Genomic DNA, 26305 nt, shown 5'->3' on the forward strand with positions numbered 1-26305 from the left:
ATCTCATGTTAAAAATGCAGCACGATGATGAAAAAGGAACATTGTGTGGGAACGTACATCCTAAAAAGTCAATTTTACGCGTTTCAGATCTCCGATACCTCATCGCCATGCCGGCCCGTAGACATCCGCCCCTATCCGGCGAACCAGGGCGGCAACGCACCGTGACGAAGTAAGAAAATCGAACCATTAAGAATTGAAAGGATAGTTGGCACTAGGATAATTCAGTAGACCGCTCAGAATAGCATTGCCGAATGCTGGGTGCTCGATTATGCATGGACAGCTCAGGCATTGAGTGTTCAGTAATTGTGATTTTGAAGTTCATTCTTGGTTCATCAAATAGCAATGCCATCGCGATGGTATAGAACCTACAATACTCCAGAGTACAGCCCGATTCGAGAAGTAATACTAACATACCCCAGCAAAACATCGTCACGGAGAACTAACTAGGGTCGAATTTTACCTAGCAACGGCTACAACAGGCTGAACCTTGTTCACTAGTGAGGGTTCGTCTTTGGATCCCAACCAGACTGCTAGTGTTGACCTTGCAATGCGGGGTAATCTGGGGTAGCAGCATTATGCTAGTAATCTGGACAAAACTACTCGTTGCCACAATTTGTCCAACTATGTATATCAATGGCGGTCCACTCGCTTGTCCATCAACGATCACAAAGGTCATCCATCTTCTCACTTCTCAATCACCTAGACTTGGACTTTAATGACTAAGATGTCTGAAACTCTTGACAAGACCCAAACCGGCAAACATACCCTTGATGTGGAAGAAAAGGGCCAGTGTCATCACCTCGAGAAGCATGACACGCAAATCTTGACCGGGGTCGATGACACAGGTGCGCACAGCAAGATCGATCCTGCGGAGATCAAGCTCGTGCGCAAGCTTGACCGGATTATCCTTCCTATGCTTTGGATTATGTACTGGTTCAATTATCTTGATCGCAATGCCATCACTGTTGCTCGACTGGACGACTTTGAGAAGGAGCTCAACCTGACTTCTACAGAGTATCAAACATGTGTTTCGATTCTCTTTGTTGGGTACATTCTCGGACAGATCCCATCCAGTGAGCAATTCCTACCTCTCTGTTTACTTCTGTCTGCTAACAGTCCTTTTAGATATGCTCATGACCCGAATCCGACCTTCGTTTTTTATGTCAGGGGCTATGTGCCTTTGGGCAGTTGTGAGCACTCTCACTGCTATCTGTCACAACTTCAAAGGGCTCCTCCTTACGCGATTCTTCCTTGGCGTCACCGAAGCCCCATTTTACCCCGGAGCGCTCTATATGCTTTCGATATTTTATACTCGAAAAGAGATTGCCACCCGCATCTCTATTCTCTTCACTGCCAATATCTGTGGAACTGCATTCGCGGGTCTCATAGCTATCGGCGTTTTCAAGATGAGTGGAGTTGCTGGTCTTTCAGGTTGGAGATGGCTTTTCATCATTCAAGGAATCATCACATTCGTCATCTCCATTTCCTCGGCTTGGATCTTGCCTGATGAGCCAATCAAGACCCGTTGGCTTACAGCAGAGGAACGTCAGCTGGCACATGATAGAATTGCCGCCGATACTGTCCAGTTACGATCAAACACTACAACCGTTGCCGGGCTTCTCGATGCTTGCAAGGATCCTCGGCTCTGGGTTCTTGTTTTCATGCAACACTTCCATATGGCTGCCAGTAACTTCAAGAACTTCTTCCCTACCATTGTGGGAACACTTGGATTTGACCGCAATACTACCCTCGCTCTTACCTGCCCTCCATATATCGTGTCGGGTATCGTCTGTATCGCATGGGCCGCAAACTCAGGTAAGCGCTTGGCATCAACTTGATAGCTTGAAAGTGACTGATAGCGGATAGGACGAATGAACGAAAGAACCTGGCATATTACCCTTGCCAAAGTTATGGCTGTCTTTGGCTTTATCTTGGCCTGCACAGTTCATAACACCGGTGCTCGTTACTTTGCTATGTGCGTCTTTGCCAGCGGGGTTTACGCTTGTAACAGTGTCATCCTCGGTTGGGTTGCTAGCACATGTGGTCAAACAAAGGAAAAGAAGGCCATTTCTTTAGCCATGGCAAATACTATTGCCACTCTTGGACCCATCTATACACCAGTAAGTCCCCTAAGTGTTGAGATATCGCCTCATTACTAACGTGGTCTAGTATCTCTGGCCAAGTTCGGATGCGCCTATGTACCCCGTTGCCATGTCTAGCAGTGCTGCTTTCTCAGCTGCTTCAGCTTTGTTGGCTTGGGTTCTTAGGTGGATGTTGATTAGGGAGAACCGCAAGATCAGACAGTCGAACAATGAGGAAAGATTGTTCTACGCATACTAGTATAATAAAACCGAGGCATTGCTGATGTATTGTCCCCTTGGTCTAGGACGCCGCCAAGGAAGAGGTGGTTGATCACTAGTATTTTTGCTCTTGTCGACAATGCTATTGCCGAGACCAAGCCCGGAAGAGGCTTCCCTGTCGCCGGCCCACTCAGGATCAGCAATTCACTTTAATAGCCATCTTTTTCTTAGTCTATCCCAAATCGAGTACAAGAGTAATTGTGTCAATTTAGACGTTTAGTTGTACATAAGGTGATTGAGAGCTAAACCAAGGTCGAGGTCTCGACAAGTTGAGATATTGTCGCGTACTGGAAAAGAATCCACGATCGCCTCGTCATGGTTGAGGTGACTTTCCAAAGCCCTACCATGTCGAAAGGGCTTCTTAGCTTCGAATCCTCCTCAATTCCATTTGTCATATCACTACCTGCCTTATTTTTAAGCGACCATTATCTTCGATTAGGGTCTTTGATCATGGTCTCATCATGTGAGTGAAGCTGGGATATCCTGATCACTTGGGAGCTGGCATATGAGCAGCTTGAAAGTTAGAGGCCCTGGGAGAGGCCAATGGTTATTTAAAGTGAATTTATTTACTTTGGCATATGCCTCCTCAAGGTTCTACTAGGTTTTCAACAAAGGTTAATCTGTCCGCGCAGATCAAATTATCAACATGATTTTCAGATCTAGGTTTTCTCTCTCAAGGCTAGATTTTCCAACACAGGCGTGACTCATACGGCTTGAATGTGACGATCGCTTACGACGACTGGTTCGACCAGTTGAAAGACATGTGGTAACGGCGATCGAAGCCTTCGAGTCATGGCTAGCTGTTGAAAAAAGTCATAGACGAAGAAGCCCGAAGCCAAGGGCTCGGTACAGGAAATCAAGTCATGTGACCTTCAAACTCTGCTCCCATCGTGAGAGATTCGTGATGTCATCAACTGGGGTTATTTAAAGTGAATGATCGCATGGAGTTTGGAGTTATGTGCATTTTTGGGAAGAAACCAACAAGACGTTAACGTGGTGTTAATTGATTCGAAATGAAACTTATTGTCGCTTAATTGTAAATTGGTGGAACACCCAACTATCGCTGAGACCTTGTTTATGTTGACTTCATACAAATGCCTAAATTTCCTGATTTCTAAGGTGGCCTGCCTCCGCGATGCTATATCACATCATAACACTCTATCAGTGGATGGTCTTATAGGACATCCTTGACAGCCTGCTCTAAATCTTCCTTCGGCAAGCCTAATCTCTGATTCCATAGTCTATTGTGAGATACGTTGCCCATGGCCCGATAACCAAACGCTGCACCATTGGTCAAGTCCTTAATACCGGCAAAGTCGCCTTCACCAAGCCTCTTTTGTCCTCTTTCGATGATCCAGTCGGATGTGATATACTCCACGTTCCATTTGTGCCCGTCAACTCTCTCGACAACGTCCAATATATCCTGTTGGCTAATAACAAATGATGAAATGAAGACGTATTGATTCTTGGTCTCCTCGGCATGATCCAAACAGGCGATCAGAGCTTTGGCGATTGTTGAGAGGGTAGTGGCGGAGAAATGCGCAGTGCCATTATCGATTAGATTGATCGACTTGGTGGAGATATCTAGCTGGAAAAACCCAGTCTTCATGGCCCAATCAAAGAAGGCACCAGTAATAAGCCCTGTCCAGGACATCTGTGACTCTTTGGATTGTAGATACCTGGCTGTGGCTATCTTGTGCGGGAATAGCCAAGGGTTCAACTCGGCCAGCCCAGGTTCGAAAGAATAAGGGCCAAACTCGCTAGGGAAAAATCGTTTAACACCAGCTAAGACAGCAGCGTCGATGAAGACATTCTGATCTCCGGCCGCTATACCACCAGTCATGCAAATAACCACGTCCTGGCCTTTCATCGCAGCCGTGACTGCGGATGTATCTTTGTAATCTACTTTGAATACAATGACGCCATCAGGAAATGTGGATGTCGATTCCTGGCGACTCAAGATGCTGACGTGATATGAAGTCTTGAGGAATGCTTTGGTGACAGGGACACCTAAGTTTCCGCCTGCCTATTTTACGTTTATTAGTAATGATACAAGGGTGAAATTGCATGGAGGAACTTACGCCGATGAGTAAAACATTATTAAACAGAGCCATTATACCTCAGTATATACGATTGGGATACTGATGGATAACAGATATTATTGAAATCAACTGGAAGGAGCAATTATATTTATACACACATTAGAACAGCAGAACCGATAGTGCTTAACCTGTATATATCTGCCATCTGATTATACCACTCTAGATGGTAGTTTCGACGGTCTTCTGCTGATAAATCACTTAATGCACTTGCTTTATAACCCATGGACTGTAGGCAGTGTTTTTTCTCAATTCTCGTACCCAAGCTAGACGCGAGCACCTACGATGATAAGGACATTGCGGGTAGTCGGAGTAAGACTTCGCCGAGTTCCGGCCGTTCCGCGGAGGGTTTTGAGATTCGATTACAGCTCTCATCCCTGTATCTGGTTGATCAAGACAGACTATAGTCGGAAGCGATTAGTAAACAGCATTACTGATTATCTGTAATTTTCAAGACGACTCTTTCATTACTTCTGGGCGCAACTTACGATAAGATCAGGTTTATAGTTAACCCCTGGTTAAGGTAGTGAGGTACCAAAATGGCCCCCCTAGGGGTTTGCGTTTATATACTTTAGCTTTCCTAAAAACTGAAATCGTCTACTTATTACTTACCTTAACGCCTTTGCTATTTCTGATGAATAGCGCTTTTACAAATTATACTTAAAGTCCTATTAATTATCTCAATACTTGGCTCCTTGATTTAACTCTGCGTTTTCTTTATTGTCGTCCTTATCTTCTCGTTTGTCTTCTGACTCAGACTCCGGCATGTCTGCATCTCTAAATTTTATATCCAGTAATCCAATGCAGAGGCCCTTTGGACTTGGGACCAGTTACGTTGGCATAGTCGCTAACACTATTATAGATGTAGTGCCAGTCCTTGTGTTCAAATCGCACCCTGATATTTTGCTTAAGTTGTGCTTGGATATAGGCTATCATAATCCTAAAGCGCGGAGATACCTGGCTGGTCACCATTATTCTAGCTGTTATACTCCCAAACCCCAGTATCTGGGGCAAATCTTGCTATAAAAATAACTATTAGCCCACCGAATATCTTGAGAAATGTGCCTGTAGCCTAATTAGCCTGTGAAAGTGTGTCCGTGACGCCATTTAGTGCCTACAAATAGTGAATGTCCAACCGACTCCAGTTGCATTCAGAAGAGGAACGATTGTAGCCGATATAGTGGCACCAAAGGCATACTGCAACACGTACTTGCTACACACCACTTCTGAGCGCTCAGTAGGAAATACTTCTATTACCAATTAACATGCGATCCTAACGAGAGAACGGGGACGAACCTGCGGTATACGTATTGAGTCCATTCCAAGCCCCCATCAGACCAACGCCAATCCAGAAGGCCATAACGATGGGCAATGCTAAGCCTCCGATTTTCTTCTCCAAACTCCATCCATAGAGGAGTAAGGAAACCGGCAATACGGCAAGGAAATAGACCAGTCCACTATTTAGCCTGTCTTTTGGCAGGCGAGTGCCTTCACGTTTCTCAATATATCGCTTGACGGCATAATCCGACATACGCCCACCTAAGACACTCCCAACGATAAAACCCATTCCCGGCGCAATGTAGAAGAGGCCACTGATTAATGGTGTCGTGATATGGTACCGAGGAGTGATGATGTGTCTGACACAAGTAAGGAGACCGTACTGTGAAATTGCAAGAAACCCGCATGTCAAGTCTGCCAGAAAGACTTGTGGTCTAAGAAATTGCTTCAAAATCCTAGTAGGGTTGAATATCCTGAGAATTCCCGACACAGATCGTTCAGATGCTGATAGCCTGCCATGAAGTTGTTGAACCTCGCTCTTGATAATCGGGATGAAGAAGAAAGAGAGAACAAAGCCTAGGCCAGTCATGGAACACTGTAACCAGTATATACTTCGCCAGTGGCTGAAAGTGATAATTATACCACTGATACATGGCCCTATTTATTGAGTTAGCAACTTCAATTTTGGTCAGCACATCTGCGGGTGTACCTATAGCGGATCCCGCAACACTTCCAACTTGCATAAAACCGACAGCTCTACCGCGAACCAAAGGCTGGTAGATATCAGCAATGATAGTCTGACCAGCCACCATAAAGTACGTGCCCGTAAGCCCTGATAGGACTCTCAACGCCGTGAAGCCTGCCAAGTTAGTTGCCACAGCAGTCCCAACAGATGTAGCCAGCATGAAGAGGATTGCGGCATTGTAACTGCGCCTCCGACCGATTACCTCAGCAAGAGGAGACCATATCAACGAAGAGCATCCCATGGCAACCAGAACGCCGGCATTGGTGGCATTGATGATTTCTGTGGTGGTTCTCAGGTCGGAAGCGATCTCTGGCGTGGCTACTAGCAGCGATGTACTCGAGAACGTCACAACTAGACAATTCCAGCTTACAATGAATAGAATCAGGTACTTTCGTCCCTTGCTAAAATGTTGTTGACTGTCTGTGTTTGAGGAAGGTGGAAGTTCGACTTGGTCTGCCGCGTTTTTGTGCCATAAAGTTAGCATCTTGGTCGTATACAGCTTTCATGCTGATAGTTATTCTTCAACTATTTAATTCTGCAGATATCTTTATAGTAGCCGAGAATTGGAGCCAAAGGTGGACACCGAGGGATCGGCGTCGGCAGGTTTTACACGGCGCCGACCCCAGGTTACCGAGAACCCTACTTCAGGCCAATACATGCCGATCAACTTCCAAAAGAAGCATACATGCAGGGTCTGAGAACCTATGTCAAAGATAAACGATGTTTGCTCTATAATTAATATAGTTTTGGGGTGCTTTGTTGGGCTGGGGAAAAGATTTTATAAATTGGTTTATTCTCGGAAATGACCCACTCTTGGATGGAAATTGTAACCATCCCCGAAGTCCCTTTGATGCCATCCAAGGTTTGCACTAGTCTACATAATTGCATCTGATTTGTCAGGTTGTAATAACGTGGAACCTGTCATCAGACGACTAGCCCACATCACCTGTAGGGGGCCGCTATAAGCGAACTTCGATTGGCTGTCAAGCACAGGCCGAGAAGTAATCTCGCCTGGCAGGGCACTCTACTCCGTTGGCATGTAACATACAGGGATAGAAAGTAAGCAGAGACTCCATTAAACCTACCAAGACAACAGTTATCCCAGACTCTTTGCATCAGGAGTAGTTTCCTAACCTATAGGATTCACATCTAGCTACAGTAAAACTGCTGTGCTTACTATGTTTTATACAACCTTGCTAACCGAGGTGTGATAACTCCGTATCACAACTCCACTTGTCACACTGCCAGCTTTGTATAATTAGACGAGCAGCCTTTGATGGATCCCATTGTCCCATTTTACTTCTTGACTTGTTCCCTCTTTCCTGTACCGAGCGTTGATACCCCGTCTGCATTTCCATTATGCCTCCCAATGGTGAGATCTTGACGCTAAGAGAAGAACGTTTACTGACTCAACAACCAGAGACACCCACCTCGTCAATGGCCCTGGTTGAAGTCGGATCCCCAGAAGCGGTCGAGCCGCACCACATGAAGAATGCAAGCGCCTATTTAGAAGAACAGTATCCGAAGTACACTTACGTACCCGACCAAAACTCTCCTCCCGAAGCGATCGCGATTGAACCAGATAAGGAAAAGCAACATGAGCTAGATGGAAAGACAGTTTCACCTAAGAGGACGGTCTTTGGGATTCGACGTCGCTGGTTTGTTATTGGAGTTGTCGTCGCCTTGATCGTTATCGCAGCGGCAATAGGCGGTGGTGTTGGGGGATCAATGGCACATAAAAATAAGAAAGACGACGCTGAGGCTGAGGCTGCAACTTTTACAAGTTCGGTTGGTCAAGGCGATAGCACAGACGAGGCTTCACAAGCAACGTCTGCTTCGACTAGTGCTCTCGTCGTTACCAAGACAATCACAGAAACTGCTGCCGACTCTACTCAGTCAGACAACCATTTAATCGTGACACATCAAGTCCCGATGGCTAACATTTACTAGGGTCAAAACCATGACAACGACAACAAAGACAGACGAAGCAACGAAAACGACGGAAACCGCAACCGAGACAACAGAGTCCTGCGCCGAGGGAACGGTCGCAGATGGTGAATCATTGAACTACATGGGTCTATGCAAATTTAGCTGTGGCTATGGTTACTGTCCTCCAGGACCTTGCACTTGCGTCGCGACGGGCAAGCCAAAGGAGACTCCGCCTGTCAAAAACGTTCGCGGTTGTCCATTACCAGAGTTGAGTGATGGTTATCTAGGACTTTGTTCCTTTGCTTGTAACCATGGATACTGTCCTGAGACAGCATGTACGACAAAGTGTGATGATAGATGACCAATGAAGATACATGCACGACTGGGAGAGTGCGGACTTTGCGATGAAATTGATGAACTTGACTTTTCATAGGGAACAAGGAGTAAATAAATCTCTGTCTAGATAAACTAAACAAGCTGAAATCTCAGTGCTTTATCCATGCTGTCCTTTGGAGCGAATGTCGATCCTTTAGTGAACACGAACCTGACCAGCCCTGTAAGACTGTATATAAATTAGTATGGCCGGCGGAGATTCCAGTTACTGGCGAGGCCACGTCGATACAGGGTTCCCATTAGTTCGCTAATAGTGGAAGAGAAATTCCGCCACTACTTCACAAAGCAGCGTCAAATCTACACAAATCAGTACTCCTAGCAAAAACCACGGTCGCCTTGTCGACATTGCTGAATCAGCCAACAGGCTTGCTAATGAACAGGTTCAAGGACACGACACTAAACGAATATTCTTCCTCCGTATAATCTATTCATATCATTAATAGCAACTAACCCGGTACCGTTAGGGCTCTGTGGTTAGCTGGCTGTAAACTAGCTTTATTTGGTAATTTTGCCGCATACAAGCGGCGTGAAGGAAAACAAGTGACTCAGGAATACCTCATTGAAAAGTCCTATTCCAGTTCTCCAACACCTACTTTCATTTACGTCTCCAGTTTCTGCGACTAGGGCCTGCAGAACAATCTCCTTTAACATTGAGGCTTTGAGGTCTATGATGGTCACCGGGGGTGACATCGAACTAACTAATTGTTGTTCTATTACTAGTTTTTAGTCTTTCCTAAACCAATGCGATGCTGATTCTCAATAAAATCCTTGGTACTCGCTTCATAACTTATCCGATGTTGTTCAGCAATGAAGTCCCTAACACTTATGGGTGCGCCTTTAAATCCATCGCCAGCATCATCTTTGTCTCTACACCAAGGGAGACAGCCAAATACATAATTCATATTGCCAACAAGGAAAAATGGGATAGAGAAATGGTCTCGCCCAGGAGCATTGATAACCCGGTGGATGTTAGATGTGTACCGGTTGTTCGACCACCGTATCATCAAATTCCAGAGGTTTACAAGGTAAGCCCCAGGTGCAGGCTCGACCTTTCGAGTGTTAGATATTGGATATTGGATGATACAATTGTCGGAGGGCTTTAATACGTCAATCCATTCACCTATGGCCATGTTCTGTACCTGGAGTCCTCCAACTTCATCTTTCAGGAGCAAAGTGACACAGCCAAAGTCTCGATGGGCACCAATACCTCGCTCGTTTTCGTTTGCACCAGAGGAAGGTGGGTAGTGGAGTAAGTTAAAGACGGCGTGTACATCTGCAACAAGCGGGTTAAAGTAGTCCCCGCTAAGACCTAAGCCTAGTCCAAGGATCTCAAGAACGACCTCGGCAAGGCTAGTTATCTGGTAAGTGTGCATTATTGAAGGTTTCTCCACACTCAACACACTGGAAGATCTTGTCGAAATATTCTTCGGAAAACGCCTTGAAGTCATTGCCCAGCGCCACCGGCCACTTGTTTTTATCTCGGCACGAAAAAAAACTCTTTTTGGTATCTGGCGTGGCAACTTCAAATCTTTGCACCCCAGGTCCCTCGTAGCCCCGAAATGGTGAGCTAGCCGTCTTTTGTATCTTTAACTTTTCACCCTCTGGTAGGGCAAATACGTTCTTCGCAACGTTGAAAATTCTTCGCTGAAGCTCGGGTGAGATTGAACGGACTTATCGGCACGAACGAGGCATTTAATAGATACGGTGGAAAAAGCCAAGATACTGAGTACAACTACGCAGGCTAACTGATTGAACGAACTGGCCACCGGAGTGAAGAGGGTTACAGACATCCAAGCCCATGAATCCAAACAGTTTTTTTCAGGACCAAAAGGTTAAGGATTTATACTGTGATGTTAATGACTTGGTAGACAATAAAATAATACCAATTGTTTGTTGTATCGTGTTCCACATAATGAGTAAGGAAATTGAGTAATAACTGTGACGAAGTAATGTTTCTCACAGAACGACAGTTCACGTGCCGATCCCACAAAAATACACTGAGTTTACATGACCCAACAGCACCAAATCAGCTCATAGGCGATTAATTGGAGAGTTATTCAATTCTCGTTTATAATTTTATTCTTGTAGTGAGTTACCACAGCATGATGACTGCGCAGACTAATACACGTCGATGATGATTAGATGATTTGAACTTTTGCGCCAGAAGTTAACCACTTGACCTTATCTGAAATACCCCCAGCATTGAAAACTTCTTTCAAAGCTTGACCGTCCTGAGTAAAATGCGTCCACGACTCAAAATGCATCGGGACGAGCATGTCGGCCTCTAGGATTTCGCACATTCGCACAGCATCGGTGCCTCCCATTGTAATTTGCGTGAATCCAGTTGGGCTTTCGGGGTTAGGTGCCATTGCCTGTCCAAGATTGACGAGGGCAACTACAACGTGATACTGATCCCGAATCTTCTTGAACTCATCTTCCAGGAGGATTGTATCTCCAGTGAAGTAGAAAACGTTCGGACGACCATCAGGGCTGACGCCAAACGACTCCTTATGCAACAGGAATCCCGTAACCTCTCCTCCAGGGACGTGGACACAAGGAATGCCAGTAATACTCCACTCTTCACCGTCTAGGCGGAACTTCAAGGTCTGCCAGGGCTGAATAGCAGATACGCCAGGATAACCGCACAGATTCTTGGCGCCATCGGGTGTGGTAATCACTCGGCGACTGATGAGGAGTTGGCGACCCGTCTCATCTAGGTTATCGACATGGTCCTCGTGACTGAGCAGGACGCAATCGATAACCGGAAGCTGCTTGATGCCAACCTTGGGACTCTCTGTAACGGTCAGGACTACCGCACCGGGTTCCTGTCCGGTTAAGTGTGACAGATCGTAGTCATGCGGGGCTTCATCAAAAATGGGATCGGTAATAAACTTGACGCCATCGATTTCCAATACCGCAGTTGCCGTGGTAACGTGGGTAATAGAGATAGAGCTCTTGAACTCTGCAGGTAGAGCCATTCTGTGTGGTTTCTGTTGCCAAGATGAGGTAAACGATGAAAAAAGTGATTTAGTTTAGAAATGTTTTAAACAATCGAATCAACAATATGTAGCTGGCAATCAGTTTAAATATTGTTGGATTAGCTTTAAACAACGTTAGATTTGTCAGCAAAGGGCATGTTCTAAACCCATGACTAATTTTGCAACAAACCGGATTGTAATTGCTTGCGATTAATGGAGTAGTGATGAATAATATGGCTTGATATTACCTCTAGTGTCGTCGGCGATATGAAATCGATCTGGTGTTCTACAATCTTGGGGGCGAAGTACGTACGGTAATGCAGGGTAGTCTTAGATTTTAGTTGTCCATCACTAGCCTTTCAAGGTTAGTAAAGCAGCACCCTAGTTCTACATTAAGTAACATATGCCGCCAAGACCTTCGAAGTCCTTAAGTTTGCAAAGAGGGGCCAGTGAAGCGGGGATGACCCTTGTCATGATTCTCAATCCATTCTACAAGGAGTATTTATCCTGCCAACACGGTCTGCCGACAAATAATGCTACGATCTTCCACAACACCGAGTCCTGTTGCCATAGAACCATGAAATTGCGGCGAAAGAATGTTTGTCAAACATGCCGGGAACACAAGATTGGTGTGAGTTTTCGCCCTTGTTATAAATGGGTCTAGGTAGTGATTCTGACAGTCAAGTGCGGACGTCTAGTGCGATGGCAATCGACCATCCTGTTCCCAATGCCGACATACTGGCCGAGTATGCACTGGTTATCCACCCGACTTTGAGTTTATTTCGACCAACGGACAGGGCCGTCAACGTGCTAACGATACGGGAACCCGTGCCAATGACAGCCTCATGGCAAATAGAGCCTCAAATCAGGAGAACTGCCTAACAAGAACCATAGCACCAGCTATCCAGGATGCGGCCAATCTGATCATTCGCAGTTATGTTCCCGAGAATGAGATCCCGTGGCTCAACCAAATTCAAGACACACAACCTCGGATATGCGGTGGCTGGGTCGCGACACTCCCCGAGTTGCTCGTCGTCAGCGGTAGTGACGAGCTTCTGCCAGCTGCCGTCAAGACTCTGGCGCTAGCGATTGCATCTAAGCGATCTCAACTAAGAGTAATAAGCCCTACACTATGGCAATCCTATGGCTCTACAGTCAAGTTACTGCAACAGAGTCTTAGTCGCTGTGGTGGTAGTTGCAACAACGAGCATCTAGCCGCAATGATGTGTCTCACCTTGACAGAGGTAAGCCTAACTTTACGTCCCCTTTGTTGTTTTCTCTCAATTGAACTATGAGTGTAGTTGGTCGGTGGGAGTAATAAGAAAGGCGACTGGATGGTGCATATTGATGGTATAAGCACCATTATCCAACATCTTGGCCCAGAATTCTTCGCTCGAGGTATCCCTCATAAGCTCTTCATCGGTTTCAGACCATTACTGGTATGTTTGCATCATTTGCGACCAAACCTCAGAACACCAGAATGACATTCCGTTAGGTACTAAAGGCCATCATCTCTCGAACCCCGTCATTCCTTACAAATGAACGATGGATTATCGGACCTTTTCAAGATATCCCTGCTTCGCCAATGCAACAACTCCTAACTGAAGCTGTTGCAATCCCGTCTGTTCTTAAGCGCATTGATTTGCTTCACACGTACCCAGCCGCCATGGCTAATAGTGGTGGCAAGGTTCTGCAAGATGCGCTACGTACGATTTTGCAGCGACTTTGTTCATGGGAAGACAGGTACGAAAGTAAATTCACGGGGCCGTTGTACTGGCCGCATGCAGTAGGCATCTCGCGGCCCGAAGATATCTGCCTTTGGTTTAATGATGTGACAGTTGCTAATGCCCTTACACATTATTGGGCATTCACCGCCATCTGTTTAGTCTATATCCAGAAACTGGAACTTGCGAACAAGACCCATGTCCTTAACGATGCAGTGCGGCAACAGTATGTTAGACCACTTACTCTGATATGCCGGAGCATTCCGTTTCTGCTGCAGGAAAGCCTGAACTTGTATGGCTCTTCGTCTGTGGCATTTCTTATCTCAACAGTTCTCGAAATCTTTAAATGGAATGAGCAGCACGGTGGTACCGAAATCATCTTGCATAGGCATGCCGTGGACTATGCAAAATCCCAGGGCTTCTATTTTGCATCGAGTGGAGGGCTGGATCTAGGATGTGAAGGATAACATTAGCATATCAGGCTGATGGATATATTGTTGATTATATATGTATAGTCTAAATTCGTGTAATACTGTTGTTATGATTTCGATGTACTCTTACGAAGATGAAGAGGAAGCGACCCGTTGAAACTTTGAGCGATATCAGAAGCCTTGCCTCAGAACCTCAATCTGTAGGCTTATGAAATACAGTTACTATTGCGGAGAATGGTATTGACTCTTGCAATAATCGACATTATGCCATAGGTAATACCACTCAGTTTAGGCCGCGAGGCTCTAGTGGCTTGGCGGCCAATGATACTAGATTGGGTTGATTTGTTATCGACAGTCACGGAAGTGCTGGTGTGGGGTGTGAGAATTTATCTTGGCCAAAAGTCTTGGTTTCTGCGCCACGCAGACTAACGTCATAGCAAGGAGATCCCGTCGTCTACCTTGAGTCATGTTTGGTGGGAAACCCCATGCAATTGTTCTTCAAAATGCCGATCTCGAAGTGACAGCTAAGGAGTGCGTTCTAGAAGCTTTTATCCACGCCGGGCAGATGTATATGAGCACAGAGCGAATCCTTGTTCATAAGAACATCAAGTATAGCCTAGAGGAGAAATTGAGGGAATGGGTAGACGACGGAACAAAGGTCGTGCTATCGATGACGGATACGTCGACCACTTGCTGATAGTGCGGAATGTCTAGCTGTGGAAGAGATTGAACGTGGGTGGCCATGACGATAAGCTAAATCTGTTTATTCGTTTGAGAAAACAACAATGAATGGAGAATAGAATGATTACAAGAAGTTAAGTCGATGTAGACTTTCGAGGGGAATCTGCAGCCCTGGCTTCTAAAATCCTGGCCTACCATCACTTGACAGAGCCGGAAAGGCTTGACCGGGGTTTCGTATACAACTAAAAACTTGTCGTATCAGAAATTGTAGGCGAGCTCCGATTTCTATCGCACACATGGGGAAGAAAGCTTGCGGAAAACTTGACTGCGTGCTAGAATGTTTGAATGTCACATCGCAACATTGAGCAGCGGGGTTTAGAAGCGTCCGGCATTGAACCGCCGTATAAGCCAGCTCGACTTCATCCTTTATAGGCCAATGGAAAGTTGACATTTGTCCGTACGCTCAGTATCTAGCAAAACAGTCGACAAATCACAAGAGACCGGGTCAATCAGCTTGTTCACTTTCCGATACGATTTGTTTCCATTCCATCTTCCGCATCTACTTCTTTGCGAAGCAAGCAGCGGTCGCACATCTACCGCCCATTGCTCCGCAATATAAGACCTAACTTCGATCCGTTGTTCGTTTCCTGTTAAACCCAGCCAACCATTGCCAAATGGTCCGTCATGGGATAACACGAATAAAGATAGGTTGCCAAACTTGGAGGTGGGTCTCCCGATCGCAAATTTCGGGGCTCGTTTCCATGCGGATACGTTACAAACTGAACTGAACTTGCTGATGGTAGAATGCACCGTGTCAAATGTGATGAACAAAGGCACTTTTGTCGTCGTTATCTCTCTGGACGCTGCGGGTGCAAGGGCTACAGCATTTGGGACAACAGTAGACATCTGGGTGGTCGCATAAGTCGATCTGTCGGCCTGGCCTGCCTTAATGACCAGAGCGCTAGGGTCAGTCTCAGCACGGAAGACTTTCGGATATTTAAATGGTTCATGCTATTCTGGTCGAAGTGGGTATTTACCCTGTCATTTTGGGAACAGCTGGTTCCGCAGGCTTGCTACCATGAATCCACCATCCTGCACTTCGTTTTGGCGATGGGTTCTGTCCACAGCAGATTCTACATTGTGAAGCGCGTGGCAGAGATGCTGATAAGTTGATGTCGTCCACTTTGCAGTATTACAGCATGGTGATCAACTTACTGTTCAAGTTTCAAGCACATAGTTTGCAGCTGGGACGAAGCAGAGGACCAGCCCAGGTTACCCTCATCTCGTGTTCAATTTTTGTGGTTATCGAATACCTCTAAAAGCGTCCAGCGCAGGGCCTACTTCATCTTCACATGGGCTTCATACATCGAGTAGCTATGAGTTCGATGCAAAAGCACAAGCTACACTTTCACCTGTAGACGATGAACCAGCAGAAGCGTTCGGTCGACTGAATATTGAGGCTCAGGTTTTCTCTAGTTTACGACTGACACCCAGCCCCTTCCGAAAACCTGCCAACAGCAGTACTGTAATGTTCCTTTGAAACATGTCACAGATGCTAGACAGCAACTCGATCTTCTTGCATCAGACGTGTACCACCTACACGACTGGGGTCGTGTTGCTGAATCCTCGACCGACATCAGCTTATTTTTTCAGACTCTTGTGCTTCAACAGAAATTCCAAAGACATCTCGAACTCTGTCTCAAAACTTGCGAGGCTTAGCAGGCGGCGCAACTTCTTCTGTCGCTTCAGGAAGAAGTTGCTCAGAATTTACTCTGGATTTACTTCACTATAGCGAATATCATCATGGTCACAGCTCTATACTTTGGAGATGAATCGGTCTTTAATCACAATGACCTGCAATTTACTTTCAATGACCGCTTGGTCTCGGAATATTCTACAGATGTTTGGGCCCACGAGGTCAAATAACGCTCCATTAGGCAATCTATGTACTCGGCACTTCACTTTCACCAGTGACTTGAGTCTCGTCCCTGCTTTGGAATTCACAGTGCTAAAGTGTTGGGATCCGCAAGTGGGGCGAGATGCTCTGGCTTTGCTGGCAACAGAAACACGCCAGGAAGGCGCTTGGGAAGGCTCTAGGGTAGCCCTCATCGCTGTTGAAGTTGTTCGTCTGGCGAAAGGCCTGCATTTTGGGAATCCTGCGATCCCCGGCGAGGCGGGTGTACGTGAGGGTATGGTGTCGAATGTATATTTTCCGCCATCAAGGAGGACATCTGGTGTTGCCCTTAAAGTCCATGTCGGATTTAAAGGAAAACTTATTCCTGCTAACATACGAAGGTCCGGGAAGGGTGATAGGTTTATTGCTGGAAGAAGATTTCATGATACTAAATTTAAGTATCTACCATGGATGCTACGAGATGTGGTAGTTTCTCAATGGTAGAAATACAGTTATGTATAATAGTTAACCTAAACCATACAGCTCAGCTTATGAAGATAATATACACCTATAATATCTTCTTCAGAGATATAACGATACTAAGTATTTAAAGCCTGGTATATGCAGGGTATATATGGCTTTCCCATAATGTACTCAACAAGCTTATCACTACTGACCTGTTTTCTTAAATTCTGCACGCTCGAAAGATTAATGCCCCAAGAGCCTATCCTAACAGGCAATAAGGTGCAGTCAATCTAGCAGTGTATTTACACAGCATCATTATGGTTACCTCATATATTACTAACCTTTTTCTGATAATAGACATCATCGCATTTTCATCTAACTCGTTCCGATGTGGCTAGACGAATAATGCCATAATAAGTGCTTCCAAACCGATAATCGACTAGGGCGCATTTGCCGCTAGCTTTTTATTTTCTGCTTTCGGACAAGTCTCAAATGCTTTTGCAAGTAGCACCCACGGATGTCTCCATCTCTATTGGATCGCATTTGACAGTGGGATATGTATTGCACCCCAATCTTCATCCATCTTGATGTGCATGTCGTTTGTCAAATGAATTTGCTTAGAAATACACAGCGTAACATCATGAATATAACGATATGCTGTCACACCCCGTCCAAGAGTACGTCATCTCACTTAGCATACTACTCAAAAAAGAACATAAGTCTAGGTATAAATATCTGTACATCTCCACGTCCTGGAATATGTAACACACTTCTTCAATCACCAATTCTTTTACTTGCCATTGTATTCTTCGTTTTATCTCAACAAAATGCCACTCACCGAAATCGAGACTAACGGCTGGACCACAGTGCCCGTCAGCGCCAAAGCAATCAAGGATTCAGTCCAGCAACTTGGCGATAACAAGACCTACACTGTTCAAGACATCGACTTCCCTTCCGAAGACAAAATTGTTTCTGAAGCTCAAGCCTTTGTCAAGGCTCGTTTGAGTACAGAGGCTTATAACCACTCCATGCGGGTGTTCTACTGGGGTCAGTGTTGAACTGGACATTCGAAATTACGAGAAGTTCATGCTAATCCATTGGACAGGATCGATAATTGCCAAACGTTTGCTACCCAAGCAGGCAGAGGTGCTATCACCATCTACTTGGGCGCTGACATGTCTCCTACATGATATTGGTACTGCGGAGGCTTACTTAACTTCGACCCGTATGTCTTTCGATATCTACGGTGGTATCAAGGCTATGGAGGTGCTCAAAGGCCTTGGTGGTAGTGTCGATCAGGCCGAGGCTGTTGCCGAGGCCATCATCCGTCATCAGGACATGGGAGTAGATGGCACTATTGCTTTCCTTGGCCAGCTGATTCAGCTGGCAACTCTGTATGATAATGTTGGGGTGTACGAAGGTATTGAGGACTTTCCTAACTGGATCGACGATGCCACTCGTGGGAACATTAACACAGCGTTCCCGCGTCATAGGTGGTGCTCCTGGTTTGCTTGCACAATTCGCAAAGAGGTAGCCAACAAGCCTTGGTGCCACACTACACATATCCCGCAGTTTGATAAGCAGATGGAGGCGAATACTTTGATGAAGCCATGGGAGTAGATAAACACAGGTTTACAATACCTTCCAATAAACAGATTTTCCCCCAGTCATTTTCACATTCAGCATCACATCCACGTCTTGTTTTGTACTAGCGTTCAGATTTCACTTCGGCTAAGTATATCACACTAAGCTGAGAAGAGTAAATAACTGAATTTCTGTGGACCATCTGTCAAGGTATCCAATGGGAGTTTACCGTCTGACACTTATTGATGACGTTGTCGGAGACGATACAAAACCTACTGACATGAATCTTTCACAAACATGTCTTAGGAGTTGACGGTTGCAAAAATTTAACCTTGAGAACACGCTTGCTCGATAAGGAGTGATGGTTCCACCACAGAAACCAAGATGCTGGAGCTGCAGACAACGCCGCCTCAAATGCGATGGAGGTTTGCCCCATTGCCAGAAATGTTGGAGCCACGGCGTTGAGTGCCTCGGCTACAAGAAACCCTTGACCTGGGTTGAAGGAGTGGCTCGGCGAGGACCAATGAAGAATCGGACATTCGGGGATATTCAACATCAATCGCAACCGCAAGAAATTCCAGCCACGAGTCGAACACAGCATGGTCAGAATGAAAGATCGACAGGATTATCTACAGGTCATTCAATGCCAGTTACCCTTACTGAACCTCTATTCCAAGATCTCAACAGAACCTCCAGATTCTTCGTTGACTATTGTTGGTTCTAATTAAGTTCCCTATTGCCTACCACCGACTGATGTATATGCAGTCTCAAAACGCATCTGCCCAACTCTAGTCCTTCAAGATCAATCAGATAATCCATATCGCAGTATCATTCCCTGGATCGACTCGCCAGCCGTAGCGAGTGCTATCATGACAGTGGCGTCTTGCCATTACATCCAAAGCATAACGAATTCTCCTCTAATGGGATTGCTGCCACCTACCAAAATTGAAGCAGTGCTGCACACTGAACCCAAGCCTGACTCTATCATTTCCAATGCGTATAGCAGGTCATTGGTGGGCTACTATCTACGGTCCAAAGATCAATGTTTGAAGTTGGTGTCGGCGGAACTAGCAACAGAAAGAACTATCCAAGGCCACCAGTCTCTGCTCATTACCATCATTCTCCTCGCCTTTTTGGATATCTTTGAAAGTGGTTCTGGTGCTTGGAGCTTTCACATTGAAGGTATCAAGACGATGCTCGCAGCTGGAACAATGACGGGCACTTCATCTTGGGATGATAACCTTCAGAACCTACTTCGTGAGGCTGCCATGTAAGTGACCCTTCCAAAACCAGTGTGACAGTCAGGAAACTAAAAACATTGTATAGGCTTCAAACGCTTGGATCTTCTCTCGCAAAACCCGGTGCTCTGACAAGTGCGTCTACATTATCTCCGATGCAGACCACAGCTTTCTCAGCCATGACTCCAATTGGATGTCCGATTGAGATCCTTTCCGCTATTGAGATATTTGCCTCTCAGCGACGGCTCGACTCTGTCCTCGCTGTTTATAACACGAATATCCACGTTCTCGAGGATACACTATATCGAATACGCTCGTACGATATAGTGTCTTGGGCTGTGAATAACACTACTCAAGTTCCTGCAGTGTCGTTGGAAGATCTAGTGCATCTTGGTACGATCTGGAGGCGATCTGCTGAAATTTATGGAGCCAGTATTCTCTCTTGTCTTACAGCGTGTACTCTTAGTTCTGACTCACCAGGTGTTCAGGATCTCATAGTGGAGTACGCGTTTCTAGAGAGAGACTCTGATGAGCTTATCAAGTGCTTGATATGGCCGACATTCATCGCTGGGGCAGCGAGTACTGGGTCCGAAGATCGGACTTGGGCACTCAAGACCTTGGACAGGATCTGGCATATCGGGCATTGTGCAAACACCAGAAACGCTGTCAGCGTTCTGCAAATATTGTGGCAGAAATATGACCGACTCAACATTGCTTCATCTTCTACACTTTGTGGTCCTCATGTCACTGACTTCTCACCAACGAATCACTCGAATTGGGACTGGCTCAGAGAACTATCACATCTGGAAGGCTCTTGGCTTTTTATTTGAAATCTGATATTGAGGAAACGGGCTCTGGATACGCCGTGTGAAATTGGAGCCCCCGGGATGCCGACTGTGCTTCCGTCTATCATCACATGTGTGTTGTCCACATATATGTACTTGAGAATTTCTGGCACTCAATGGCAAATCGATACTACGCCAAGTTATACCTCGACATCAGATGAATCTCGGTGGGCTGTTAAATGAGGATCTAATATCGAAGTACGATATGGCATATCGTAGTCGAGAAAAAAAGAGACTGGACCTGCCTAGAACCATCGTATTGGATGCTCATGCAGTCTTTTTCCCGAGAATCCATGCTTCCATCTCGTATTGCCAAGGGTTGTTCTTCGCATCCCTTTAGCGGGCTTCGCTTGTGAGCTAAAATTACAGGGGTCAAAGGCAGAAACATGCCTTTTGGCGTCTCATAGAACTTCCGACGGACAGGGATGTCATTCGGCGAATTATTTTCCACCGTTTGAACTCTTTCTCACTAGTACTAGTCCACCCTTGATCATTTAACCATTTACTCAATCGTATGAAACATGACACCGAGGATATGGATAGCGCTAAAGGACTTTTATAGAAACTCCGAAGTAGGCTTATAAATAAGTATCTTCCTTTCAAGCTTAAGCTTATGTTCTGTTCTGATTTGATTGCAACTCACATTCGTTCATTCACTCTGCTTAGGACAGAGACTTTTTCTTTCTTTCCCATTCATTCCTTATATATCTTTTTTGAATCCTTTTAACTACAATCAATCGCTTTTTCATTCATCCAAACACCGTAAATATGCGCGTCTCTACTATCTCCGCTATCTTCAGCGGCCTTGTCGCCTCTACTGCCGCCCAGTCCGATCTCGACGCTTCCGTCTGGAAGGCTCTGTCTAACGAGGCCCAGAGCAAGCGTACCTTCTCTGATGTTGCCCGAAACCGCCCCGTTAAGCGTCAGTCGGGCTGGAACCCGCCTGCGGATCTGAAGGCTCCACTCCAGGAAGTCTGGGAACACTACGAGAAGACTTACGAAGATTTTGGCAAAAATGAAAACACTGGTTTCCACCAGATCATGGCCAACAAGGGTTTCCTCAATATTTGTGTTCGATGGGACTCTAGTGCTACTCTAACCGAGGCTCAGCGTACCAAGATCGCCAGCACCTACAACGCGCAGTACCAGAAGTGGTTTAAGTGGCTCTACGGCTACAACGGTTTCCCCTACGACAACGTCAAAGTAAACATTGTTGCTTATGCCATCAAGGACAAGAGCCAACTCCAGGGCTCAACCGCCGGCTACGAGGTATACACTGAACTCGACGCCGAGGGTGTTCCTATGTGTCCTGTTGCCTGTGCTCGCGATGCTCATCTCGATGGCGACTACAGCGGCTGCAAGGCTGGTGCTGCCCGTCACTATGACCACTCTCTCTGGTTGAAGGATGGTCTTGAGGGTGGCTTCGGCCATAACTGGGGTCAGGAGGTTGGCCGTGAGTACTTCATGAACAACCTTGACTCTGACAATATCCACATTCTTCTTCACGAGATGGGCCACACCTTTGCTCTTGATGATTGTAAGTAACTGAATTCTGAATTTAATCGGTCTTTGCTAACAAATTATAGTCTATGGTACCTACAACCCTCTATAGTCCGTGATGATTTGCTAGAAATACTGACTTGAATAGACTGGACCCCCACCGGTATCACCAAGTTTATCATGCTTGCCGGTGCCTCCATGGAAATCACCGACTTCGACGGCTGGATGTACCGCAACTGGTGGTACTACTTCTCTCAAAAATACAACTGGATTTCCGGCAAGTCCAGCAGTGATGCTGCACCTGTTTCATCCGAGTCTAAGCTCGCTGCTAACACTGCCGCCCCCGTCAAGGCTCCAGCAACTAAGCTCACCACCTCCAAGGCTGTCGTCAAACCCACAACCGTCAAGGCTCCTACAGCTACCAAGGCTCCTGTTGCTCAGGCTCCTTTTACCGGCAGTGGTGCTGAGGTTGCTGCTTGGGGTCAGTGTGGTGGTAACAACTGGACTGGTTCTACCAAGTGTGCTTCCGGAGCCAAGTGTACTAAGCACAACGATTATTACAGCCAGTGCGTTGCTAACTAAGGTTACGCAGGTGGCCAGTGGTTCAGTTGAGATGTGAAGCATGTGTTTGATGTGCAAGATAGTAAATACGAGATGCAAGGTAGTCGATGAGATGCGGGCTCAGGAGAGTAACACATATGTTAAAAATTGTTTTAAAGAACATTTGCGTAACTGCGATTGGACGTAGTTATGAATGACCCGATAGGTATAACGCCTGTCGTAAGGCTTGATAATGTAAACATTTTTTTTCAGCGCATCTACGAGAGCAAGGAGTAGAGAAACTGAAAGATCGATCCACACTCAATTAAAGGGGGTTACCTCCATCCGAAAAGCTCTAGGCGTATAAAGAAAAGACTCGATCAGGGCCAGGCTATCTCGAGAAACCACTAGTTCACCTGATAATCTGATGATATCTCCCTTAAGAAATAAAAACAAGTCTATACTCGATAACCAGAAGGTCGTCATGATCTAGCCGTACCTTTCCTAGGTGGTCTTCCCATCCAAGCACTCGCAAGTAAGGCGGACAGCCATAGTTTTATATAACGCTTTTGTCGGCTCAAAGACCAGCCATCTTCTTTTTCTGCCCATTATTATTGCTTCTGCTTTGTAACCCTTTGTCTTTTAGAGCCTCCACTTAGCTCCCTGTGACGCGTACGATGGTAGGACGATCTGAATTGAATTTGACGGAGTGGTCCTGATTCATCCCTACCATCCAAATCGACACCGAGTAGCTGTCGCCCGTCTCGTCGTAGAATGTATATGTGAAAGGCCAATCCGCGCGGATCTCGACCTCGTATGTGTAGAACGGATTGTAATCGTCCTTAGAGATATGGTACATGTGAATGCCGGTCTTTCTATAAAAGTCACTGTCCTTGCCAGGCCAGTTGACTTTGTTGTCGGCCGGCCAGTTGACGGGCACGTCGAAGGGTTGGCGACTCATGTTGTGGTGTGTTCGAGATTGAATGTAAATGATGAAAACAAAGCCGCTGCGTAGGAAGCAAGACTGCGAGAGAAAATGTAGGATGATTAATGCCCTTATCGACTTGCTAGCGGTCGTCGTACATTCACTTTATACTTCTGCCGAAGTCCATAGCCCATACACAATGTCGCTGTTCACTAGCGTAGTATGCACTTCTGCAATGATATTTGGCATTACATTTAAAAGATCGGCCTAGACTTCTCATTCTCCTCGCTAAGGCCATTATCCATTAGCCACTCTAAAGATTTATACTATTTTATTTCATTAGTTCATTAATTATTTAACAATAGTAAAAAGACTAACGAATTAATAGCAGTGCTGTTAATTGGTCCATTATACACTTCTGGAATAAAATTTGAGACATTGCGTGTAGAAGAACGGCCTAGACCTCTTATTCTCCCTACTAAGGCTATTGGCCATTGGTCACTCCAAAGATTCATACTAAGCCAGCTGCGCGGCGAATTCAGCTGATCTTGCGCAAACTAGAACGGGATGTTAGCCGCCCGAAAGACAAGACTAGCCTACACTTCAGGTAGCCACTCGAAGAAAGTGGCGGCATCAGGAACAGCTGAAAGAAGCAATACTTCTACACAACTGGGACATTTTCCAGACCACCACTTAGAGCGCATTATACGACAAGATGCAGCTTTTCAATAGTTTTCTTTCTTTGGCTCTGCGCTACGGCTTGGAGCGCGCCCCGCGTGCGGGGAACATCCCCATACGGATAAGTCTTTAATCTAGAACCGGCCAGACCTAGCTGGACACAGCAAATATTCACAACGACAGTCAGAGTCGAGATCGAAGCTCCGAAGAAGTCCAGGCCCCATGGACGGTGATCACCGGCATAGTCCTCGATTCGTCCACTGCTGCGAAGGGCTTAGATCCATGAAATGTTTCCGACGACTTGGGCATCCTCACATATACCAACTCAGTTCTTGTTCAGTTCGCAGGCTCTATTACTCAATGAATTTAAGATAGACTAGTAAGTGAAACAGTAGAGAGCGAAACGGATATTGCCAAATATGAAAAGATTAAATGCATTGCTTCATATTAAGATATAGTTTGAATTGTCCTCATAGAGCTATCACATCTAGAAGGCTCTTGACTTTTCATATTAAATCTGATATTAAGGGACTGGGTTCTGTATACGCCGTGTGCAATTAGAAACCACTCCGTGAATAGGCTAGTTACTATGATAGTAATTATAGTTACCCAAGGTATGGATTTTTTTATACCTGCAAAAGGAGCTAGTCTATGAAAGCGATTTTCCTTAGACTTTACGCGAGGAACATGCTCACTCCTGTTGCTTTCCACAGGGAAATTAACTCCCTCTGGTTCATCATGCCCTAAGAATGCACACAATGGTTCCCAAGATTGCTCCAGCCTGAACTCAAGAAGTCTCTCCTTAGGCACCGCTGCTCGGATCTCTCCATAGTGTCTCACGTACCGTTCCTTGGCAACCTTTCTGATTCCATCCACGTTGTGAGCGTCAAAGAAGCCCAGAAGGACTGTTCGAAGTGTTTTCCCGCCTTTTAGGCCCTACATTGGGCCGAGGTAGTCGATAATGAGATCTGCGCGCCAACCCCAGAGTCTGTCGAAACAAGCCTCGTTCACGCTCTCGAACCAAGTATCAACATCACGCTCGACAAGAATGACTTTGGCATGCGGATATGCTTTGATAAGCTGGAGGGCGAAAAGGGAACCCATATCTGTGACTGCTTCATAGTTGCCGAAAAGCGCGTCCCAATCGTTGCGGGGAAAGGGAATTCCGGTGTATGTTGACAACGATAGAAACATTGAGTTTGCAGCTTTAGACATGAGAGCCTGCTTGTGGGGCAGAGATATTGACTGGATACCGTGGTGTACACCATCATACCCCAAGATAGTGAGAGCCTTGGCTATGGAAGAAGATCCTGGTATAATTGTAGCTTGTATAAAGCAGGGGTTTTCGTGTTAAGACAAAACTGTTCGTGGCATCCCTAAGGAAAGTATTTTCATATCCTTCAAAGGCTTAGACATGATTGCTGTGGTTACTGCAAAGTTGGGTAAGTCTTCGGACCGTACTGCGTCTCTTCTCAAACACGAAGTATGAGGAAGCGGGACAGATGTACTCTTATATAAGGACCATTGGGTGTAAGGGTTTAGTGTTACGTGTCAAGATATGTCTACTAAGCACGTGGCTGATTCCTTGGCTATTATTGAGCGATTATTAATTGACTCGCAGATTCAAAACCTTCTTCCGGTACACTTGAAAGCATAAGGTAGTGCCTCTCAGCTCAAGGGTTAGGGTTGGAGCTGGGGTTGATGACACATGCTGTTTAAGACGATGAATTGACGTAGCCAAAAGTAAATTAGAGGGCAGTAGTGTTATAATGCCGTCATGATGAGATTCCAGATATATGACTTAAAAAGAACTGTAGAGGTAAATCGGTAAGACGGAAAAGCCTTGCAGACACACAATGACGTAGCTAGCAACGAAACAATAGTCGACTTGAGGCGTATCATCTACCAAATTCTAGATTACGAACAAAAATCTGGCTCCTTGGTAAGGCAAAACATAAAATCAGAATAATGCCTGTAAATTTATTCATTCCTAACTATCATTAAGTAAATATTATTAC

General features: G+C 45.7%; 12 protein-coding genes across 12 annotated transcripts; 6 read left to right on the forward strand and 6 right to left on the reverse strand.

Moving 5' to 3' along the window:
* Positions 1-724: 724 nt before the first annotated feature.
* Positions 725-2340, forward strand: EDB82DRAFT_453883 (major facilitator superfamily domain-containing protein; the record flags this gene model as incomplete). Its single annotated transcript, XM_065607828.1, has 4 exons — positions 725-1025; positions 1126-1815; positions 1867-2120; positions 2170-2340. The coding sequence occupies 4 exons, from the start codon at positions 725-727 to the stop codon at positions 2338-2340; spliced, it is 1416 nt and encodes a 471-aa protein (XP_065465187.1).
* Positions 2341-3320: 980 nt separating this feature from the next.
* On the reverse strand, positions 3321-4474 carry EDB82DRAFT_438018 (isoflavone reductase family protein; the record flags this gene model as incomplete). Its single annotated transcript, XM_025732566.2, has 2 exons — positions 3321-4386; positions 4442-4474. 2 exons carry the CDS (start codon positions 4472-4474, stop codon positions 3535-3537), a joined length of 885 nt encoding a protein of 294 aa, XP_025591478.1. The 3' UTR covers positions 3321-3534.
* Positions 4475-5009: 535 nt separating this feature from the next.
* On the reverse strand, positions 5010-7007 carry EDB82DRAFT_481986 (putative MFS transporter). The gene is made up of 4 exons (XM_025732564.2): positions 6447-7007; positions 5756-6394; positions 5578-5709; positions 5010-5524 (listed from the first exon to the last, which is right to left on the reverse strand). Exons 1-4 carry the CDS (start codon positions 6964-6966, stop codon positions 5436-5438), a joined length of 1380 nt encoding a protein of 459 aa, XP_025591477.2. The 5' UTR covers positions 6967-7007; the 3' UTR covers positions 5010-5435.
* An 834-nt stretch (positions 7008-7841) lies between these two features.
* EDB82DRAFT_518852 (uncharacterized protein) lies at positions 7842-8772 on the forward strand (the record flags this gene model as incomplete). The annotated part of the gene is made up of 3 exons (XM_025732563.1): positions 7842-7854; positions 7903-8377; positions 8433-8772. The coding sequence occupies 3 exons, from the start codon at positions 7842-7844 to the stop codon at positions 8770-8772; spliced, it is 828 nt and encodes a 275-aa protein (XP_025591476.1).
* An 814-nt stretch (positions 8773-9586) lies between these two features.
* EDB82DRAFT_410742 (uncharacterized protein) lies at positions 9587-10466 on the reverse strand (the record flags this gene model as incomplete). Its single annotated transcript, XM_065607579.1, has 3 exons — positions 9587-9853; positions 9911-10154; positions 10207-10466. Coding segments are annotated over 3 exons (771 nt in total), but the record flags the coding sequence as incomplete, so codon positions are not given.
* Positions 10467-10867: 401 nt separating this feature from the next.
* EDB82DRAFT_570033 (beta-lactamase superfamily domain-containing protein) lies at positions 10868-12063 on the reverse strand. The gene is made up of 2 exons (XM_025732561.2): positions 11973-12063; positions 10868-11905 (listed from the first exon to the last, which is right to left on the reverse strand). Exon 2 carries the CDS (start codon positions 11780-11782, stop codon positions 10943-10945), a length of 840 nt encoding a protein of 279 aa, XP_025591474.1. The 5' UTR covers positions 11783-11905; positions 11973-12063; the 3' UTR covers positions 10868-10942.
* Positions 12064-12359: 296 nt separating this feature from the next.
* Positions 12360-13973, forward strand: EDB82DRAFT_421589 (uncharacterized protein; the record flags this gene model as incomplete). The annotated part of the gene is made up of 4 exons (XM_065607602.1): positions 12360-12413; positions 12481-13054; positions 13109-13221; positions 13278-13973. 4 exons carry the CDS (start codon positions 12360-12362, stop codon positions 13971-13973), a joined length of 1437 nt encoding a protein of 478 aa, XP_065465189.1.
* Positions 13974-17691: 3718 nt separating this feature from the next.
* On the forward strand, positions 17692-18643 carry EDB82DRAFT_453901 (uncharacterized protein). The gene is made up of 2 exons (XM_025732558.2): positions 17692-18024; positions 18083-18643. Exons 1-2 carry the CDS (start codon positions 17805-17807, stop codon positions 18595-18597), a joined length of 735 nt encoding a protein of 244 aa, XP_025591471.1. The 5' UTR covers positions 17692-17804; the 3' UTR covers positions 18598-18643.
* A 279-nt stretch (positions 18644-18922) lies between these two features.
* EDB82DRAFT_421944 (fungal-specific transcription factor domain-containing protein) lies at positions 18923-20629 on the forward strand (the record flags this gene model as incomplete). Its single annotated transcript, XM_025732557.2, has 3 exons — positions 18923-19274; positions 19327-19831; positions 19888-20629. The coding sequence occupies 3 exons, from the start codon at positions 18923-18925 to the stop codon at positions 20627-20629; spliced, it is 1599 nt and encodes a 532-aa protein (XP_025591470.2).
* Positions 20630-21222: 593 nt separating this feature from the next.
* On the forward strand, positions 21223-22929 carry EDB82DRAFT_837 (uncharacterized protein). Its single transcript, XM_065610063.1, has 3 exons — positions 21223-22181; positions 22231-22236; positions 22293-22929. The coding sequence occupies exons 1-3, from the start codon at positions 21413-21415 to the stop codon at positions 22724-22726; spliced, it is 1209 nt and encodes a 402-aa protein (XP_065465190.1). The 5' UTR covers positions 21223-21412; the 3' UTR covers positions 22727-22929.
* A 410-nt stretch (positions 22930-23339) lies between these two features.
* EDB82DRAFT_518859 (uncharacterized protein) lies at positions 23340-23645 on the reverse strand (the record flags this gene model as incomplete). The annotated part of the gene is made up of 1 exon (XM_025732555.1): positions 23340-23645. The coding sequence occupies one exon, from the start codon at positions 23643-23645 to the stop codon at positions 23340-23342; it is 306 nt and encodes a 101-aa protein (XP_025591468.1).
* Positions 23646-24809: 1164 nt separating this feature from the next.
* Positions 24810-25703, reverse strand: EDB82DRAFT_564097 (uncharacterized protein; the record flags this gene model as incomplete). The annotated part of the gene is made up of 4 exons (XM_025732553.2): positions 24810-24867; positions 24897-25213; positions 25268-25577; positions 25650-25703. The coding sequence occupies 4 exons, from the start codon at positions 25701-25703 to the stop codon at positions 24811-24813; spliced, it is 738 nt and encodes a 245-aa protein (XP_025591467.2).
* Between the last annotated feature and the right edge of the window lie 602 nt (positions 25704-26305).

Source organism: Fusarium venenatum (assembly GCF_020744135.1).
Source record: "Fusarium venenatum strain MPI-CAGE-CH-0201 chromosome Unknown EDB82scaffold_1, whole genome shotgun sequence".
Classification (NCBI taxonomy): domain Eukaryota; kingdom Fungi; phylum Ascomycota; class Sordariomycetes; order Hypocreales; family Nectriaceae; genus Fusarium; species Fusarium venenatum.